This window comes from Protomyctophum parallelum (assembly GCF_964188405.1).
Source record: "Protomyctophum parallelum genome assembly, chromosome: 22".
Taxonomy (NCBI): Eukaryota; Metazoa; Chordata; class Actinopteri; order Myctophiformes; family Myctophidae; genus Protomyctophum; species Protomyctophum parallelum.
This window is the reverse complement of record NC_139714.1, coordinates 24,648,672-24,669,675: the sequence shown is the minus strand read 5'-3', so window position 1 is coordinate 24,669,675 and position 21,004 is coordinate 24,648,672. Positions and strand designations below refer to the sequence as shown.

General features: G+C 44.8%; 1 protein-coding gene across 1 annotated transcript in view; it reads left to right on the top strand.

The window, feature by feature from the left end:
* Nucleotides 1-21,004, top strand: part of ppfia2 (PTPRF interacting protein alpha 2) — an 87,156-nt gene that overhangs the window by 33,465 nt on the left and 32,687 nt on the right. The window contains exons 9-18 of the mRNA XM_083758288.1: nucleotides 107-238; nucleotides 353-415; nucleotides 1,257-1,348; nucleotides 1,656-1,788; nucleotides 3,547-3,761; nucleotides 6,520-6,751; nucleotides 8,863-8,892; nucleotides 9,467-9,597; nucleotides 14,227-14,408; nucleotides 15,667-15,754. Coding sequence (XP_083614414.1) covers nucleotides 107-238; nucleotides 353-415; nucleotides 1,257-1,348; nucleotides 1,656-1,788; nucleotides 3,547-3,761; nucleotides 6,520-6,751; nucleotides 8,863-8,892; nucleotides 9,467-9,597; nucleotides 14,227-14,408; nucleotides 15,667-15,754 — 1,298 coding nt within the window. The remainder of the gene's footprint in view (nucleotides 1-106; nucleotides 239-352; nucleotides 416-1,256; nucleotides 1,349-1,655; nucleotides 1,789-3,546; nucleotides 3,762-6,519; nucleotides 6,752-8,862; nucleotides 8,893-9,466; nucleotides 9,598-14,226; nucleotides 14,409-15,666; nucleotides 15,755-21,004) is intronic.

Below are 21,004 nucleotides of genomic sequence, written 5' to 3'. Positions count from 1 at the left end.
CCACACACAAATTTAATGTCAATGAAGTGAAAGCTCACCTGCACAGCATTAGTGAAATGCTGATGACATGGGAGTCCGTTTTCCTCCTCTGTGTTTTGTCCTCCAGGCGCGGCAGAGAGAGAAGATGAACGAGGAGCACAACAAGCGTCTGTCGGACACGGTGGACCGCCTGCTGACCGAGTCCAACGAGCGCCTGCAGCTCCACCTGAAGGAGAGGATGGCCGCTCTGGAAGAGAAGGTTCAACATGGCCGCTTTGTTGATAGAAAGCCCATCGATAACACGTTTTGTTTGCTCAGGATTCTGGTCATCGATTTATAGCTTTTAAAACAAGTTCCCTTTCTGTCTCTGCAGAACATGTTAATCCAGGACTCGGAAAGCTACAGGAAACAGTACGAGGACCAGATCCACGATAAAGTAGGTTGCCGAGATCAAGACATGATTTCCTACCTTTTCCCCCCCAACTACATTTTACATGAAGTTGGCTTAATAAAGTACTCTTTAATGGGAGAATAATGAGGGTGGTTTTTGTGTGGGTTTAACTTTTTTTTAATGAACCTCCAACAGAGTATAATCCAAACTTTCACTCAGGGGAGAGAAAGTGAGATGTGGAAACACTAGAACATACTCCAACAACTGTTATTTATTGATTCCGAATAGTCTCGCTAATATCAAGTAGCTTACCGGTCGCTAGGCAACGCTCGCTTCCGCTGTGTCCGTCAATGCAATCTTTCCCCTCCACTTTCATTATAAGCGCGATCTTTATCTGCGTTTTTCTTGTAACCGAGGCTCATTTTGGGGTGATTGATCATAACGTTGATGTTAGGTGCTCAATAGCAAATATGCGCTACCTCGCGGTTCAAAATATGAATGCTTCTGATAAAAGAGGAAGTAACGATCTGCAGAATAGTTATGGCCGATGTTTACTTCCGGTTCTTCTCCGGGTGAATTTCGGGGGTTTTCAAAATACAAGACGCTTTTTCTATGGCCAGCAGTGAGGGACATTCGGCTAAATTTGGCTGTTTGACTAAATCTCGGGTCGGCAGTAAATGAGTTGTCAATTTGCCCCATTAGGAAATGCAGGTTCCACACAGAGATTCCAGGCTAATATATACGCAGTGATATTACTCTGGCAATGCCAGGCGGAAAAAAAGAAGGGTGCCTTGTATAGACCCATGGGGGACTCCGTTCAACTAAGTATATAGGGTTTAAGTTGTTGATTCCATCTGTGAGATGGTCTTTTTCTCATTTCCTCCAGAGTCACCTGGCCGAGGAAATTGACAAACTCCGATCAGAGCTGGATCAGTTCAGAATGAGGGCAGGCTCCCTCACGGAACCCACCCTGTCACGGTAGGCAGGCAACGTGTGTGTGTGTGTGTGTGTGTGTGTGTGTGTGTGTGTGTGTGTGTGTGTGTGTGTGTGTGTGTGTGTGTGCGTGTGCGTGTGCGTGTGCGTGTGCGTGTGCGTGTGCGTGTGCGTGTGCGTGTGTACTTGTATTACTACACAAATTTGTGAGGACCCATTTGTATGTGTCACAAGTACTGTGAATGACCTACATTTCTTTCTTTTTTCAGACATTTTCAAAAAAACAATTTCTGACATTTTAGCTGTTATCAAACCCCCCCCCCCCACCCCTGTGTTCCCTCTCTGTGAGCAGGTCGCACCTGGACACGTCCACAGAGCTCCGCTTCTCCCTGGGCTCCTTGGCGGAGACCCAGTCGGACCACTACAGGTCAGCCAAGGTCATCCGCCGGCCAAGGAGAGGTCGCGTCGGCCTGCACGAGACCAAGGCGAGTCCCGTTTGTCTCTGTCTGTGTCCATTTGTCTCCGTCTCTCTCTCTCTCTGTCTGTCCTGTCGTTTGTCTCTGTCTGTGTCCTTTTATCTCTGTCTGTGTCCATTTGTCTCCGTCTCTCACTCTGTCTGTCCTGTCGTTTGTCTCTGTCTGTGTCCATTTATCTCTGTCTGTGTCCATTTGTCTCTGTCTGTGTCCATTTGTCTCTGTCTGTGTCCATTTGTCTCTGTCTCTCTCTCTCTCTGTCTGTGTCCATTTGTCTCTGTCTGTGTCCATTTGTCTCTATCTCACTCTCTGTCTGTGTCCATTTGTCTCTGTCTGTGTCCATTTGTCTCTCTCTCTCTCTGTCTGTGTTCATTTGTCTCTGTCTTTGTCCATTTGTCTCTCTCTCTCTCTCTCTCTGTCTGTGTCCATTTGTCTCTGTCTGTGTCCATTTGTCTCTGTCTGTGTCCATTTGTCTCTGTCTCTCTCTGTCTGTGTCCATTTGTCTCTGTCTCTCTCTGTCTGTGTCCATTTGTCTCTGTCTGTGTCCATTTGTCTCTGTCTGTGTCCATTTGTCTCTGTCTCTCTCTCTCTCTGTCTGTGTCCATTTGTCTCTGTCTGTGTCCATTTGTCTCTATCTCACTCTCTGTCTGTGTCCATTTGTCTCTGTCTGTGTCCATTTGTCTCTGTCTCTCTCTGTCTGTGTCCATTTGTCTCTGTCTCTCTCTGTCTGTGTCCATTTGTCTCTGTCTGTGTCCATTTGTCTCTGTCTGTGTCCATTTGTCTCTGTCTCTCTCTCTCTCTGTCTGTGTCCATTTGTCTCTGTCTGTGTCCATTTGTCTCTATCTCACTCTCTGTCTGTGTCCATTTGTCTCTGTCTGTGTCCATTTGTCTCTCTCTCTCTCTGTCTGTGTTCATTTGTCTCTGTCTTTGTCCATTTGTCTCTCTCTCTCTCTCTCTCTCTGTCTGTGTCCATTTGTCTCTGTCTGTGTCCATTTGTCTCTGTCTGTGTCCATTTGTCTCTGTCTCTCTCTGTCTGTGTCCATTTGTCTCTGTCTCTCTCTGTCTGTGTCCATTTGTCTCTGTCTCTCTCTGTCTGTGTCAATTTGTCTCTGTCTCTCTCTCTGTCTGTGTCCATTTGTCTCTGTCTCTCTGTCTGTGTCCATTTGTCTCTGTCTCTCTCTGTCTGTGTCCATTTGTCTCTGTCTCTCTCTGTCTGTGTCCATTTGTCTCTGTCTCTCTCTGTCTGTGTCCATTTGTCTCTGTCTCTCTCAGTCTGTGTCCATTTGTCTCCGTCTCTCTCTCTGTCTGTCCTGTCCTCCATCACTCAATATCGTCTGTCGGATGTTATTATAGTTAACTAAAATGAACGGGGGAAAAAACAGAAATACAGTACAGTACGTATAGTTGCACCGCTCGGTTCACACAGGTGCTGGAAGCCTTTGAGTCAAAAGGCCCAATCGAAATGACAGTGATATAGTGACATCACAATATCATCCCCTCCCCTAACCCCTCCCCATTTATCATACAACACCAGCTGTGGGTGCGGCTTCAGGTGGATCACCACCCATCACCACCAGGCAAACCAGGCATACTTAATGAACTGGTGGGTGTGGCAAAAAATATCTTTCTCCTAGTATAAACATTACAAAGAATGATGATCATGTTTTAGGGGGGGGGAAGAAAATCACTTTAAGATAAGATCTGGTTGCAAGAGGGGTGAACGAAGTGGCCCTTTCTTTAACCTCCGTCTCTGTCTCCATCCCTCTATAGGCCAAATCGCTCGGGGAGCACGAGTGGCGTTCGCAGCAGATGGGCGGCGGCCATCCCTTCGAGCTGTCGGACACGGAGATGTCGGACATAGACGACGACGACCGCGAGACCATGTTCAGCTCCATGGACCTGCTGTCGCCCGGCGGCCACTCGGACGCACAGACGCTGGCCATGATGCTGCAGGAACAGCTGGACGCCATCAACAAGGAGATACGGTAACACGCGCTGGGTTACTGGAAATGAAAGGGCCACACATGTTTTAGACGTGTCTTATTAGCACAATGTATGCCAAACAAATTGCTTAAAACCCTCCTGTGACATACCCGGGAAATGTCGGGTCGTGCGTTAGCTGTTTTTAGCATCCGTCGCTAGGCAACAATGGCTTCCATGGTGGGACAATATCGAAAACTAAAGATAAACTCCACCCAGCTAAAGGTAAGGTAAGTGTTAAGGAGAAGTCCTTCTAACGCTATGGACCAGAGCTATAAGTACCACAGCATTATGGAAAAGTCCTTCCAACGGCGCACACTTGATTCTGATTCTGAAATGGTACTGTCACACTGTCTTCTTCGCTGCCTTTTCGTGCATTCTCTTGGCACTGGGTGTACAGTAGATCGACGCCTATGGCAATGGAATGTGATGTTAATGGAGAATACTGTATGTCAATATGGCTTTTAGGGCCCAGGCCGTAGTGTAACGGTCTGGGCACCGGACTGGTAATCCAGTCGCAGTGTGCCGGGGGTTCGACTCCCGGACCCGACACGGCCTTTACTGCATGTCATCCCCCCATCTCTCTCCCGTTTCCTGTCAGCCTACTGTCTGTCCCTTCAAAAATCAATAAAAGGCGTAAGCCGCAAAAGAATATCTTAAAAAAAATAAATAAAAAAAATATGGCTTTTAGGACATGTAAATATCATGGACAGATTACTTGGAAAAGATTTAACACGCAAGAGATGTATTCATCATACAATGAGCAGTATCTTACAAAACTAGGTATAATATCGAGTCAATACTGAGCAATAATAAGTGATTAAGTGGATTAGGTGTACCGTGTAGAGAATTCAGTGAATAAACGTATTGGCGTGCAAAATGACCTTTATACAGAAAATGTAGGATTGGAAAACAATATACATACAGAATTGGGTCAGAATGTATTGAGAGGATAGCCCCTTCTCACTTTAGAGTGGGTCCTATTACACAGACAAAACATTACATACACAGTACATATACACAATACACACATTACGTGCAGATACAGATGGCTTTCTCATCCTCATTCATGCAGCAGAAAGCTGGGCAAGTATACCGTACACGTACATAATGCAAAATCGTATAATGCAAAATCGTATAACGCCTCATCCCCTCTGCTTCGATCAGGCCATGTTAGCCTCTTTGTAATGTTTATTGCACCTGCAATCACTGTTTCCACCATCTGAGCATGGTTTTACAGTCAAAAAGGTTCCTTCCTAAAATATGCGACTCGGGTTATTATTCCAATTATCTCATGCTAGAATAGATTAGTATTCAGCGCCCAGAGATGAGGTTTATTAGTACTTTCTCAAGTGTGGTTAATGTGTCTCTTTGCTCATTTGCAACACAATCGATGGGGAACGTGGCACAATTTGCATTCAGGAAAAAGCGTGCGTGTAAAACTACAATCACAGAGTTCACCTCTAACGGGGAGATAGCGATCTCAAGTCCCGGGAATTAAGCTTTCATTTAATTAGCAAGTCAGATCCTTCTGCTATGGCTGTAGCTAATGAACTGAGTTTTAGACCTTTCATCTCCTCACTGTGCTCTGGAATTAGAGCATCTTATATGAGCTCTCGGAGGATTTCTGTTTCATGCAAATTGCCACAGGAAGAACGTTCACGTTTAGCAAACGTTTTAAGCTGACTGTTTTTGAGTGTTGCAACCACTCCAAAGAACAGCAATGTCCGTGTTAACCTATGTGACTATGAGTACCAGTAGGGGCAAAAGTGGCGCTGTTGTGCCAGAAACAGAGAGAGAGAGATAGTGCTGCACTGTGTCCTGCTAATGCGAGAGAGAGAGTGTATCTCCTGTATGCTTCATGTTATTTGGTCAAGGCCGATCATCTTGTCTGCATAACACACTAGTGTAAAATGCATAATACACTGCTGTAAAAATGTACCCGCATCGTGACATGTGATCATGATCAGGGTTTGTTAAAAACTAGAGCAGGATAAAAACATAGCGCTTTGGATAAAAGCGCGATATGAATACACCATTTACCTTAAATGCGATTTTAATGCATTATAGACAAAACTTTAAATTCAAATACAGCGGATATATAATTTGGATAATGTAGGCCTGTAATGACATGGGAAAAATAGATTGTAGATCCGCTATTTTCACAACATTTTTATACATATGAAAACTTGAAATGAGACATTCTGCACAGTGAGTTCTTTTACTTTTGGTACTTAAACCCATTTAGGCCTGACGTCGAAATTTAAAAAAATTCTTCAAAATCCTGACAGTTTTCTGAAATCTGTGGTTCTCAATATTTCATGTCAAGGACCCCAAAAATGATATGTAATATGCCTCCACCCCCCATCTGAAAATATGTTGTTCCAGGGACCTCCCCAGAAGCAAAGATTTGAGTTAAAATGTTCACTCTGTAATAATATATATTCAAAGATTTGAGGCACATTTTCACGATTTTCCAAAAATAGCATATCTACAAGCTCATAGCTTGTAGATCTGCTAATTTTTTCAACAGCTAAAGCATAACATACTGCTTAAAACACCAAAAGGGGTTCCCGCCCAAAATGGGTTAAGTACATTTTGATGCCAATGCTTTTGTAATTTTGCTCAAGTACATATACCGGACTTTCACTTGTAACGGAGTATTTCTACATTCCAGTGTTGATGCTTTTACGTAAGTAAAACCTCAAGTTTCCACTCCTCCTCTCCCTCCTCCTCTTCCTCTATCCCGGGCCACGCGTGCAGGCTGATCCAGGAGGAGAAGGAGTCGACGGAGCTCCGGGCGGAGGAGATCGAGAACCGCGTGTCCTGCGTCAGCCTGGAGGGCCTGAACCTGGCCCGCATGCACCACCACGGAGCCTCCATCACCGCCTCGGCCACCGCCTCCTCCCTGGCCTCCTCCTCGCCGCCCAGCGGCCACTCCACCCCCAAGATGGACCCCCGCATGGACATGGAGCGCATGGGCGTCATGACGCTGGTATACCGTCCGTCACTGCACTGTGCATTCCGTGGTGCATGTGTTTGGGTCCAACGTGTACTAACAGTCCGACGGGCATTACTCACCCGACACCCTATAGAGCGTCGCAGTCCCGCCCCCTACCAGGGCCCAGGAAATGATTCTCCGTTCATTTTCCTCATAGACATTTCTTATTTCGTATTTATTTAAAGACGTTTACGCCGCGTACAAAGCCAACTCTTGTCGTGACAAACAAATAACAAATAATTAGAAAGAAGAAAAAAACGGCAGGTTACAACAAAACTTTTTTGGTTGTTTTTCTTCTTTGTAATTATTTGTTTGGTCCAAAATATTGTGTTTGTTGTCATGAGTTGTCACGACTCGAGTTGGCTTTGTCCGCGGCGTAACCGTCTTTAAATAAATACCTTTTGAAATGTCTATGGGAAAAATGCATTGGGATTCATTTCCTGGGCCTGGCGTCGTCATGAAAGGGGCCGGGACTGCGACGCTCTTTACCCCAAACCTAACCCTAATAGCCTCACAGGGAAAGCCACGGGTCAGTCTTTACCGGCCACGCATGTGTCTTGACCGGCAACGCGTGTCGGGAGCCACGGGTCAGTCTTCACCGGCTACGGCACGCATGTGTCGGATTGTTAGTGCGTAAGACCAACGTACATGTATGCGCTCCCCCTAGCATCCAACCTCCATCTCACCCCTAGCACTCTGCCAATGCACACACACACACACACACACACGCACAGAGAGAGAGATAGAGACAAGCGCACATACACGTCCATAGTCTCGGAGAGTAAATTTGCTCCATGATTCAACAAAATCACCCTCTCTGCTGTACAGCTGGAGACAGTGTTTCATCTCTTGGTTCATTCAAGTCTTATTTTATGACCTAATAAAGGAGAATAAACCTCAATAAATGTGGCCTTATACATGGCCCATAGTTCTAGTTAGACATTAGTGCATACTGCATAGTGCTTAGGGTGGATAGAGTACGATGCCTACTGTATCAAGCCAGGGGGGTTTACTGCCCTTTATTCAAGCTTGAATCACAAAGTACAGTTTGATTTGGGTACAAGACATTACGATTGTGTGCGTGCGTGTGCATGCACATTTGTTCATTTGTTCATTTGTTCAGGGATTTCTTTCCCTCTTCTTGTTCCATTTTCCACCAGTAAGCACTTTAACAAAGGCGGATCTTCTAGCTTAAGAAATGCTAGAATCTAGCATTTCTACCATTAAAAAGCCTTGCATTTTAAATATCCCCAAGGACATGTTTTTGCTAGCTTGGCACCTGTGCCAAGGGCACCATTATGTATGTCTAAAGCAGTACAATATGTACACTGGTGCGAGTTTGAACGGTATGCACTGTCAGTGAGCATTATTTTGACCTGACAAAAGGCGAGAGAGGTTCATAGCACTTTTCACACTGTCTGTCTGTCTATCTCTCTCTCTCTCTCTCTCTCTCTATCTCTCTCTCTCTCTCTCTCTCTCTCTCTCTCTCTCTCTGACTGTCTTTCCTCTTGAATCCACCTGTCACCTGTTTTTTTTTTTTTTAAGAAAGCATTCTAAAAATAAAAGATACTCCCACACGTACTCTAGGCAGTGTGTGAATGTCTTCATACCCACGGGCTTTAACCCATTTTGACCTCAGATCAGATTCTAAAAATGTCTTCTACATCCTGACAGTTTTCTGAAAAAGCTATGTTTCTATGTCAGTCGTTCTTCGATTTAAAAAAAATCAAAAATAGCAGACCTACAAGAGCTTTTAGATCTGCTATTTTTCAATAGCTAAAGCATAACATAATGCTAACACCCACAGGGGTTCCCGCCCAAAATGGGTTAAAAGGGAAAAGTGTTTGATTTCATTGATCCATCAAAATGACATGTCAATCAGTCTCTCTCCCCCCACACTATTGATCTCAGATTGGTCCTCTGGCATTGGAGAGCAGCTCATGGGTGCCTAATGTTTATGATACGTGTGAATGACGGAGCGCCTTTAATTCATTGCCAAATGCATCGTTAATGTCTCGTTGGTTTAGCCTTAACCCACACATACTGATGATGATGATGATGTTTGTTTGTTTGTTGTTGTCTTCCTCTCCTCCTCTTCCCAACAGCCCAGTGATCTGCGGAAACACAGGAGAAAGGTACATTTTCAGATGTTTCTTTGGACAAAAGTTAAAGGAGCATTCAGTGATTTGGGTGATTTGGGAAAACCTCCGGTCCGCACCGGTAACAAGATGTGCACATGCACGCACTGCAGTGGGGGGGGGGGCGCACAACGGGCCAACAGCACACACACCAAGGCCCGTCCCCGCTCGATCATGATTGGTGGTAGGCCCCTCTCTATCCTGATTGGATGAAGGCTGAGCCACCTAGCCAAAAACGAAACCTGAGGTTTTTTGACGCCCAGGGGTTAACTGGGGACAGGAGAAAAAAAAGGAGTGATATTTGAATTAAGTGAAATCACTGAATATACCTTTAAAAATAAATATAAGACGCGTCACGTGTTTCATTTTTCGTATATTTTTTATTTAAAGTAGTGAAGCTTTATTTCTCGTGTAGTAAATGGTGCATTGATATAGCGCCTTACATAGACATAGACATTCACCCATTCACTCGCACTTTCATACAGCGATGGCGGAGTATTTCTACATTGCCGTATTGATACTTTTACTTCAGTAAAACAATTTTAGGTATTTTTTCCACCACTGCCCTCAGATAGCCGCGGTGGACGAGGACGGCCACGAGGACAAGACCACCATCAAGTGCGAGACGTCCCCTCCCTCCACGCCGCGCACCGTCCGCATGACGCACACGCTGCCGGCCTCCTCGCACAACGACGCACGAGGGTAGGTAAACACACGCTGCCGGCCTCCTCGCACAACGACTAACGAGGGTAGGTAACACACCCTGCCGTCCTCCTCGCACAACGACTAACGAGGGTAGGTAACACACCCTGCCGTTCTCCTCACACAACGATTAACGAGGGTAGGTAACACACCCTGCCGTCCTCCTCACACAACGACTAACGAGGGTAGGTAAACACACGCTGCCGGCCTCCTCTCACAACGACTAACGAGGGTAGGTGACACACCCTTCTGTCCTCCTCACACAACGACTAACAAGGGTAGGTAAACACACCCTGCCGTCCTCCTCTCACAACGACTAACGAGGGTAGGTGACACACGCTGCCGGCCTCCTCTCACAACGACTAACGAGGGTAGGTGACACACCCTGCCGGCCTCCTCACACAACGACTAACAAGGGTAGGTAACACACCCTGCCGTCCTCCTCTCACAACGACTAACGAGGGTAGGTAAACACACGCTGCCGGCCTCCTCTCACAACGACTAACGAGGGTAGGTGACACACCCTTCTGTCCTCCTCACACAACGACTAACGAGGGTAGGTAAACACACCCTGCCGTCCTCCTCTCACAACGACTAACGAGGGTAGGTGACACACCCTGCCGTCCTCCTCGCACAACGACTAACGAGGGTAGGTGACACAGCCTGCCGTTCTCCTCGCACAACGACTAACGAGGGTAGGTGAACATCCAGGCCAAACGAGACCGGCGAAAAGGGGTCTAATTGGATCTTAATGCAGTCCAAAAAGCTATATATAATAATTTTCTCAGAATGGAAGATGGTTTCTATACTTTTGGAGCCGCGTTGTATTTCTCGTCCTGCATGCGTCCTAGACCTGGAGGACTGAGTGACGTGACGTGAAGATTTAATGGCAATGCTGGCAATTCCCCTCCGAGTCAGAACCACTTTTATTGTCAGTCTGTCAAGTCTGTTAACTGTGAAATGGAAAGTTACCATCGTTAGCCGTGCTAATAGATCAGCAAGCTGCTACCATTGGGCTTCCATTGGGTCTGGTAAGCATGCAGACAAGTTGGCCAGCTGAAGGGTGTAATACAAATTAAATTAAATTAAATTAAAAGTGAGGGACATTTATCAAGATATGTATTCAATGTTTATTCAAGTCTATATAACTATGTATTATGTACAGTATGTAAGTTTGTCCCCTCATAAACAAACTCAATATATCTATCACCCTGCTCTAAATGGTTAATGATAGTTATATAATTGTGCCAAGCAAGGGTAAAAAATTTAGCAGAGCCGAAACGCCAAGATAAAATATGATATGCTCACTTATATTCTCATTCCATAATAATGTGTTCAATCAATTTGTGAGTTATCTGACTGAACTGCTGAAAGTGAAACTTATGAAGCGTGTGAAAGCCGGATCGTTTAACAATTCATGGATGTAAAAAATGTGTTTCTGTTCACTCTGCACTGCTGGTCTCATGCTGGAAAGTGCAGAACTTGTGAATGATCAGCAGGTCCAGGTTTTAACATTGTTGTTTTCGTCGACTACCTTTTTTTCACTGACGAAAACTAATTGGAAACTAAATGAAAACTAAGCTATGGTGACTAATAATAATAATAATATATACGATTTATATAGCGCTTTTCTAGGTACCCAAAGTCGCCTTACAGAACATAATACACACACAAAGTGTGTGTGTGTGTGTGTGTGTGTGTGTGTGTGTGTGTGTGTGTGTGTGTGTGTGTGTGTGTGTGGGATTAAGTAGGGAAAGCTAGTCTGAAAAGGTGTGTTTTGAGTGTGCTTTTGAACATGTCAAAGGTTCTGTTGTGCTCTCATGTGGGCTGGGAGTGAGGGGGCGGCCACTGCGAAGGCCCAGCTGTCACCCCAGGTTCTCTTGTTGGACTCGTGCAGTTCCAGTAGGTTGGCAGTGCTTGACCTGAGGGAGCGGGTGGGGGCATGGCTTTGGATGAGTTCAGAGAGGTAGAGGGGGGGGCCTGGTTGTTGAGGGCTTTGTATGTGGTGGTGAGTATTTTTGAAGTCGATTCTGAATTTGACTGGGAGCCAGTGCAGTTCACGGAGGACAGGTGTGATGTGGTCTCTGGATCGGGTTCTGGTGAGCAGGCGGGCGGCAGAGTTTTGAACATACTGTAGTTTTTTGAGAACCTTGGTGGTGACGTCGTACAGGAGGCTATTGCAGTAGTCGAGTCTGGATATGATGAATGCATAAATGAGTGTCTCAGCGGCAGTGTGTGATAGCATGGGACGAAGGCGGGCGATGTTGCGGAGGTGGAAAAAGGCAGTTTTGGTGATCTTGTTGACAGTTGGCTGGAAGGAGAGGGTGAGGTCAAGGATGACACCGAGGTTACGGACTCGGGTGGAGGGGGTGACAGTGGAGCCATCAATGGTGAGGGAGAAGTCATGAGAGGAGCGGGTGAGTAGGTCGGGGCCAATGATGAGGATTTCAGACTTATTGCAGTTGAGTTTAAAAAAGTTTGTTTGCATCCATGTTTTAATGTCAGTCAGGCAGGAGGTGAAGGTGAAGTGGGTGATGGCGGTGATGGTTTTGGAGGGGAGATACAGTTGTGTGTCATCTGCATAACGGTGAAAGCGGAGGCCTGTGACTGCGTGTGTGTCTGACCAAGGGGGAGCATGTAGAGAATGAAGAGGAGGGGACCAAGTACTGAGCCTTGGGGAACGCCGTGGGTGACAGGTGACGTGAGTGATTGGCAGTTGTTAATAGAACTAAAATGGTGTCTGTCAGTGAGGCATGATTGGAACCAGGAGAGGGCAGTGCCAGTGATTCCAAGGGTGGATTTGAGGCGTGAGAGGAGTATGGAGTGATGAATGGTGTCAAAGGCAGCACTGAGGTCAAGGAGGATGAGGATGTTAGGTGAACCGGTATCGGCAGATAACAGGAGGTCGTTTGTGACTCTGAGGAGGGCGGTTTCGGTGCTGTGTTTAGTGCGAAAACCGGATTGAAATTGTTCATATTCTGCCAGCGTCACCATTGCCGTCTAAATCTCTGCATTTTATAGAAATGTCGATTGTGGGTAACTGGAAGCAATGTTGTTTATTAAAGGTGGGCGCTGAGTAGATTCTGCCCGAACCTGAACCAGCGCGAACCGGAAATGGTCGCTATTGATCGTATACTTTTTTTGTTGTTGTTTTTTTTACGTTTTTATTTCATTTTTGGATGAAAGGCACAGGTACAGGCATACAAAGAAAATGCACACAAGACATAATTCTAATTCTTTGCCAACTGCAATCAGTGGCTTGCCCCATTTTTTTAAATCCTACCCCCAAACTCCAGCACCAACCACCGTTGCCAAAAAAAAGAGAAAATATAGTAATGATTATAACAATTAAATACAACAACAAAAACGATCGAACAAATTGTAAATAAATAAATAAAAAAATCCCTCCCAGCCCACCCCATCATAGGCCTGAAAAGAAAAAGAAATTAGCAAAGATTTCAACAAAGACCAAAAAAGAAAAAAAGGGGATTATACAGATATAATTAGTTATATACAGTATGTCATGCTAGTTATACAGTAGAGGTCCTAACTTGATAGAGAATATGGTTCCAGCTGTCTATTGTTTGATAGTTTGCACCATTTAATCTAGCTGTAGAAAGCCATACGTTTTAGAAGCAAAATGTCAGACTATGCGGGCCAAGGCATTTGGGGTTATTCTGAATCTCACCAGGCATGACAGCTCACCTTAAATGTTCTCATTTCATGAGGGTGTTAAGTCCATGAAAGTGTGCATGTTACTAATATTGAAGAAGTGCATTCTTGTCCCTCAATGCCTCAAAAACATATTAATCTTTTAAGTGACGTACAGATGTTCTATACTAGAGGCAAATCTGTAGTGGTTTGTTCCTCCCAGAGAGTATCCTGAGAAGGAATATAATTTTGTTTATGTAAGCAAATATGTACTGTAGGCTTCCAGGAGATCTTGAGAGAATCAGCGTTTGTTTTTGGGGTGGATTTAAGCTGGTACGTAAAGATTTGGCTTAGAGGGATACAGTACAGCGGGGTGCATCTGTGTTCTGGCCAATTATTGTATTGCAAGATATTTTGTGATGATGGGGTCCTTTTTGTATTGATGTATTCATAAATCATGTATAGCAGTGGTTTTCAACCTTTTTCATATTGAGGTTCATTATTTATTTTGCATTTGAGCCACGGACCACCATTTGATGAGATTTACTCAATCCCAAGATTTTGAATATTTTGTTGTTGGATACGATTGTGTTGTTATTATTGATCTTGGTATACCATTATAAGGGAGATAACAGGCACACGTTGATCAGAATTACAATCATTCTACATTCTCTAATTGTGTAGACTTCTTGTAAATGAAGTAATGCAGATGTTTAACAACAATTTAACATCTTGAGAGCGTAAAATGAAACCAAATGGACCCGTCAAGGGTCCTTTTGGTTTCATTTGAAACGCTCTAAAAGTTAAAGTTCTGCAAGGGTCCATTTGGTATACCAACTCTCCATCATGTAGCTGGTCGAACCCCCTCAAGGACCGCTGGTTGAAAAACAACCGCGGTGTGGAATTGGATTATTTAGTTAGGCTCATTGTGATCGTGACTTGTTTTATTACATTTTTTATTGTTTTATGACCCTATAGGATCGCCGCCTCCCTGGAGGCCGAGGCCAGTGCCCTGAGCAGCGTCGGCAGTAGCCAGGACTCGCTCCACAAGCAGCCTAAGAAGAAAGGCATCAAGTCCTCCATCGGACGGCTGTTTGGCAAGAAGGAGAAGGGCCGCATGGCACACATGGCACAGAGACACGTCATGGTGGATCCCCAAGGTACGTAACTGAGTGGTCCACACGGTATACGGTACAGAGTGTTCTGTGTTATTTCACGTTTCTGTCACAGACATACAATGACCATAATACTATTAGGGATGGGTCCGATTAATCGATTAATCGATTATCGTTGATAGGACCCGAAATCGATTATGAAAATTAATAATCGATAATCTTTTTTTTTTTTTTTTTTCTGTTTTTTTTTTAATGAAAATCTGTTGGAAAGGCAATATTGTCATCCAAACAGGACAGGGCTATAGGCCTACCAAAGTGTGCCTGTGTAGCTGCATGACTGAGAGGAGTGTGAGTGGAGATTGATTCCAATCAAGATACAGGTTTGGAGGATTTAGCAGGTGTTGGGAATTTACCTAATCAGGCCTAGGCTGGGGTTGCTATGGTGATCAATTGGATCAACAGTGGTCCAGGGACCACCAGTGGTCCTCATTTAAAAGATGGAGTTAGTAACCAAATGGACCCTTATTAACTCTCAAGAGTTACAATTATTGTTAATCAACTACATCAGGGGTTCCCAAACTTTTTTGACTTAGGTACCCCTTGGGGGGAAGATTCTTTTTATTTGTAGGGTTCATTAAAAAAAAAAAAATGATTAAACCCCCCCCCCCCCCCCCCCCCCCCCCCCCCCCCCCCCCCCCCCGATTAATCGTTAATATTTAATTATACAAATCGATTTTCATTTTGGACACATTTACACATCCCTAAATACTATAGGCCTACTATATACAATTGGTACTGTCGTAGAAATTTAGATGTAAACATTTAATAATACCCCTTTATGAAAGAGTCTCTCCTCTAAGTTACACTCTGAGATTATTTCATCTGTCACACCCCTGTGGTCCTGTTTTGTTTTACAATGTTACTGTCCCATTTGTTGAACTGGCTCAAGTCTTGAGGCTATGTTGGGGGTTGGCTGTTGTGGGAGTGAAAGCTATAAAGGTGGTGACCGTATGTGACTCTGAGAGTCAGACTGGGGTTTCCATACATGAACATGTAAGTCTTGGCTCCTTACTCGAGTAAATCCTCTATACTTCCAAACTCTGAATTCTTGTGTTGCCTCATTATTATAATTGTCCTTTTGAGCATGTGTCCTACAGACTGCCTAAACATTTCAAGCTCACACAGAGGTCAATCGGTAATGAAGGTAGAATCGAGACTTGGATACTGTTTTTTTCCGTATTTGAGACATATACGTAGCTCCCCCCGCTGACGTGTGTCTGTTTCTCTCCGTTCCTTTTCCCAGCGATGGTGATGGACGACATGGCGGGCCAGGACATGGGGGTGGGGAAGCTGGGCACGCAGGCTGAGAAAGACCGCCGATTGAAAAAGAAGTAAGCTTTCAAACAGAGCTCCCCCTTCTGGGCACAGAGCACAACCTGCCACTGCAGCACTTTAGTCCTGCTTCCCCCACAAGACGGTTCAATAGGACATTGACTCATAGTGTATCTGTAGCCAGGAGGGAGGCCATGACTGACCGCCCAGCACAGCACAATCTGGACTGTCATAAAGGTTCACTCCTTTACAAAAGAAAAATGGACACTCATGGACTCTCAGACTTTAATTGACAGTTTAATTTTACTCTGCATATTCACTAGAGACAACACGCGCACGCACACACACACGCACACACACACACACACACACACACACACGCACACACACACTCGCAAACACTTGATTACACTCCTCCTCCTGTGTCCCAATCTGACCTTTGGCCCCTTACGACCAAGCCACTCTGGTATACTGCGAGCTCGAGCCTACAGCGAGCCACAAGCACTCCCAACAATGGGCCTGACTCACAGGCTTGCACATGGAGCTAGTCTGTGATGCAGAGACGCATACAGAGCAAAGCAGAGAGAGCTACTCACTGCGTGTTTGTTGTGCTGGGTGAACAAGGAAAATGAGTGGGCAGGGATTTTCTGTGTGCTCTCCAGATAATATATAGCCACGATTATACTTCATAGACAAATTAGGCAACATATAAATGCAAACAGCACAATGTACAGTCAGACATTTTTGTCCAAAAAAGGATTTCACCGAAGAACGACCTTGCAGCCTTGTTTCCATTCCATTCACACATGACATGAATAATAATTTAACACAGTAACAGCAATTGATATAACAATAATAATTTAAAACAACATATACATTTCCTGAAATATACAGTATGCACAGGTTGGGGCCGAAGTTAATCGGAAGGGTATTATTAGCATAAAGAGGCTGGGGCGATCACCTCCTCTCCCCTTGACCTGATGACAGGTGAATTTTTAGGCCCGCCTTGATGATGACAATAGACCACCTTTCAAGCTCACGACACACTGTGAGCCCTTTGCTATCAACATGTTTGACGATCCTGGAACATTTTGCCTATAAAGTCATGCCCGAAATGCCCAGTTTGAAAGTGGTTAACCCAGGGCAGTTGGGAAGCGGCTGGTCCCATGTAGCGCTACCCTCCTGAAGCCTGGTCTCCTGCACTGAAACGAAGGATGGATTAGAAAGCGATCCAGGGCCCAGAGATCAGCCTATAACTATATATTCACAACCAGAGCCAAACGTCCGGCGTATTGATCCAGGTTGAAAAGACAATTAATCTCTCAAAGCTCCTTTGTCAATTTGCGGGGCATAATATGCTTTTGCCTAACACCAGTCATAGATTACACGCACACACACACACACACACACACACACAATCCCCTGGCAAATCAAATCTCTTTTCAACAGGGATTTATGCTGGCGGCTTTCTGTGTCTTTTCTTTGTGTGCGTGCTGTCAGTAGATATGAGTGCATGCAACTGTGTGTATAGTACGTGTGTGTGTGTGTGTGTGTGTGTGTGTGTGTGTGTGTGTGTATGAGTATGTATGTACAGTATGTGAGCGCACGTGTGTGTGTACTCTGTGTGCGTGTGCATTTTGCCATGCCAAATGATGAATGTCATTTTGCCATAGAAGAGCGCACACGCGGAGTCGTCATGATCAATACCTTTGCCTCCCCACGTGGTTGATCAATGGAGGGCCATTGTTTTATGTAGACAGAATGTTACCGTGGCATTATTTCCAAGCCGCCTTTGCATCTTGGTTGCCTCTCTCCACGCCACGCTGCATGCCATCCAAGCTGCCTTGCATCGTTCTACATTTCAGCATCTTGATCAGAAACTGCTGTGGTTTTGATTGTGTGAATCTGCATTCTGTTATAGCAAGGTGCCCGGACTGTAGTGTACGAGTGTCGTGTATGTTTGTGTGTGTGTGTGTGTGTGTGTCTTATCTCTGAACACAATGGGTTCTGCTTATTGTGAACTGGTGCTATGAGTGTGATGAGGAGTAGGGGTCTTGCTGCGTTATGTGGGTGCATCTCTCACGTCATGTCCTTCTCTGCTGCACGCCGTGTGGTCACTGCGACCGCATTGTATATACGTAGAAGACCACCGTCTTGTGGTTTGCCCGTTTCCAACCCGGCCCGACGAGGCGCTCCTGTCAAATAATGTTCAACGTTGTGAAGAGTTTTGTCTGTGTGTGTGTGTCTGTCTGTGTTTACATGTGTACTTCTGTGTGTATGCGTGTGCCTAATCACGTTTTTCTTTTGGTTGTACGGAAAATGCCTAATAACTCATTAACATTTGTGTACTTTTGTCTCCCGTCACTTTCTCTCTATCTATCTATCTCTATCTCTATCTCTATCTCTATCTCTATCTCTCTCTCTCTCTCTCTCTCTCTCTCTCTCTCTCTCTCTCTCTCTCTATCTCTATCTCTATCTCTATCTCTATCTCTATCTCTATCTCTATCTCTATCTCTATCTCTCTCTCTCTCTCTCTCTCTCTCTCTCTCTCTCTCTCTCTCTCTCTCTCTCTCTCTCTCTCTCTCTCTCTCTCTCTCTCTCTCTTCTCTCACTCTTCTCTTCTCCTTTCCCTCTCCTTATTTCCCCCCTCATCCTCCTCTGACTCTAACAAAGCGGGTAAGTTGTGAGGATTTGTGATTGATCTCCTGGACATCTCCATTGTCTCCAGCTGCGCTCTGTATGTCATCTCTATGTCTCATCCGTCCGTCCTTCCGTCCGTCCTTTCCCGCAAAACGGTGCCAAAACTGACGTCACTCTCCTATCTTTCTATCTTTCTCTCCCTCATGGCTGTCGACGAACATCCACCCCCCACCCCACCCCCGGTCACCTCTCAACACTCGCTTTCTTCCTTTTTTCATTTACCATTTTTCCCCCTCTTTACAGTTGGATATCATCCATGGCTGGACAGTCGGGGGTCGCTTCTCACACCGTGGAATGTATTCCTCTCCTTCGGTGTGTGTTTGTGTGTGTGTGTGTGTGTGTGTGTTTGAAATAACCAGTGATGTCTGGTTATGGAATTTCAGATATTTTATAGTTTTGGCTTTCTTTCTTTCTGTCTTTTCTTTCCTTCTATTCCTTCCATATGATTTTGTCATAACTGTTTCCTTATTTCCCTCCCCCAGCTATATGTTCAGTGGGCGGTGTCCTCCACCTGAACATAAAACATGATCTATCCCCCATGTATGGATAAGACAGTGACAGTGACACTGGAATACATCTCCCTCTCTGTGGCACCTGTAGGCTTCTGTACGCCATGTTGTGGACGCTGTGTTTAAGAGCCCTTTCACTGGACTGAGGCCCTCATAGCGCTCATGGTGTTACATGCATTGCGCTGATCATCACTAAAGCTGCCGTTTCCATCTGTCAAGTTCCTCTGACGGTTACGGAGTCTGTTTTATGGAATGTGTTTACTGAATTGAATTCAAAGTGTTCGCGTTGAAAAAACAGCCAGCCCAGACACACACACACACACACACACACACACACACACACACACACACACACACACACACTCACACTCACACTCACACTCACACTCACACTCACACTCACACTCACACTCACACTCACACTCACACTCACACTCACACTCACACTCACACTCTCACACACACACACACACACACAGTTTAGTTTCAAGGTTCCGTCCAACGTTGTTTTCTGTCTCGCCGTCGAGCACAGCACTGGTGTGGGTGGATTCAGCAAAAGACAAAATAATGGCTCTCTGTGCATGACCGAGTAAACAGGACGTCGTCTATCCACATGCCCTGCTCCTTCTTGATAAGGTTAATTTTACAGTTCATCTGCTTTCAGACCGATGCTCACCATAATGAGTTCAATATGTAGCCATGGTATTCTCATGTCGCCCTTTCCGAAACGAACTACTGAATGAATTAAACCATTCCACTCAGCACAGAAACAAAGAGTTTGTTCTGTAAGGTACTGTGTTCAGATAGATAACTACCAAAGATTCAGTACGTTGTTGGAAAAAGCCAGCAGACTGTCAGGTGGTCTAGCACATGAAGCACATAAGGTAGACACTTAACTGCACATAAGCTTTCCAGATACGTAAAAGATTGGTATCTATCTAAAGTTTGACATTTGAAACTTGCATGTTTTGGTACCACAAGGAAGAAAGGTTGGAGGCAAGGGGGTACATGACGGTGCGGGAGGAGAGAGGGAGAGTAGTTCACTTTCAATGGTTATCCTTTACAAAAATATATCTAGTTTTGCTCTTCACACACACGCACATGCACACACACACGCACACACTCTATTTCTTATTTCCCCATTTCAGGATCACATAATCATTATCCATCCTGATTACACGGCTTGGTTGAATGCTTGATTCTGATCGGTCAATCGCTGAATTCAGCGATTGACCGATCGTGTTATTTCCTGATCGTGACCGCTCCGCTCTATAACAGGCCGCTGTCTGATGTAATTTAAAACCAAACATTGCTCTCTAGAGTGTTTTGGAAAACATTTGAAGTGAGAAATTGACGATGCAAAGTAACCGGAAATTGTTTGTTTTCCGAGGCGACTGTGCCGCAGCTTCATGGGCAGACGGCCAGTGCAACACCAGTGTTGTTTTTGGCAGCAACATTTGATTTTAGTTTTAGTCATAGTCTCTTGAATAGTTTTCATTTAGTTTTAGCCACATTTTAGTCACCTGGAATGTTTTAGTGTCTAGTTTTAGTCATATGTCATCAAAAATAAGAAAAAAAAGAAAAAAAAAAAATTGTCGACTAAATCAACTGTAGATTTAGTCGACTAAAATTTACTTTTGGCAGGCCTTGATGCTGAGACTGATTTTACACGAGCTGGTAGATCGGCTATTTTCAGCATGCAACCAAGTGTAAAATGACTTATACTGGATCTCTTGTCCACTAATCCCCTTCCTTGCATTTTAGTCTAGTTTTTAGCTGTTGACGAAATTGTCAATACATTTAGTCTTAGTTTTAGTCATCATAGCTTAGTTTTCATTTAGTTTAGTGTGTTGTTTATCTGCAGTCTACCAAGCTGTAGATTCTATGTTGGTGTGTTGGTTATCTGCAGTCTACCAAGCTGTAGATTCTATGTTGGTGTGTTGGTTATCTGTAGACTACCAAGCTGTAGATTCTATGTTGGTGTGTTGGTTATCTGCAGTCTACCAAGCTGTAGATTCTATGTTGGTGTGTCGGTTATCTGTAGACTACCAAGCTGTAGATTCTATGTTGATGTGTCGGTTATCTGCAGTCTACCAAGCT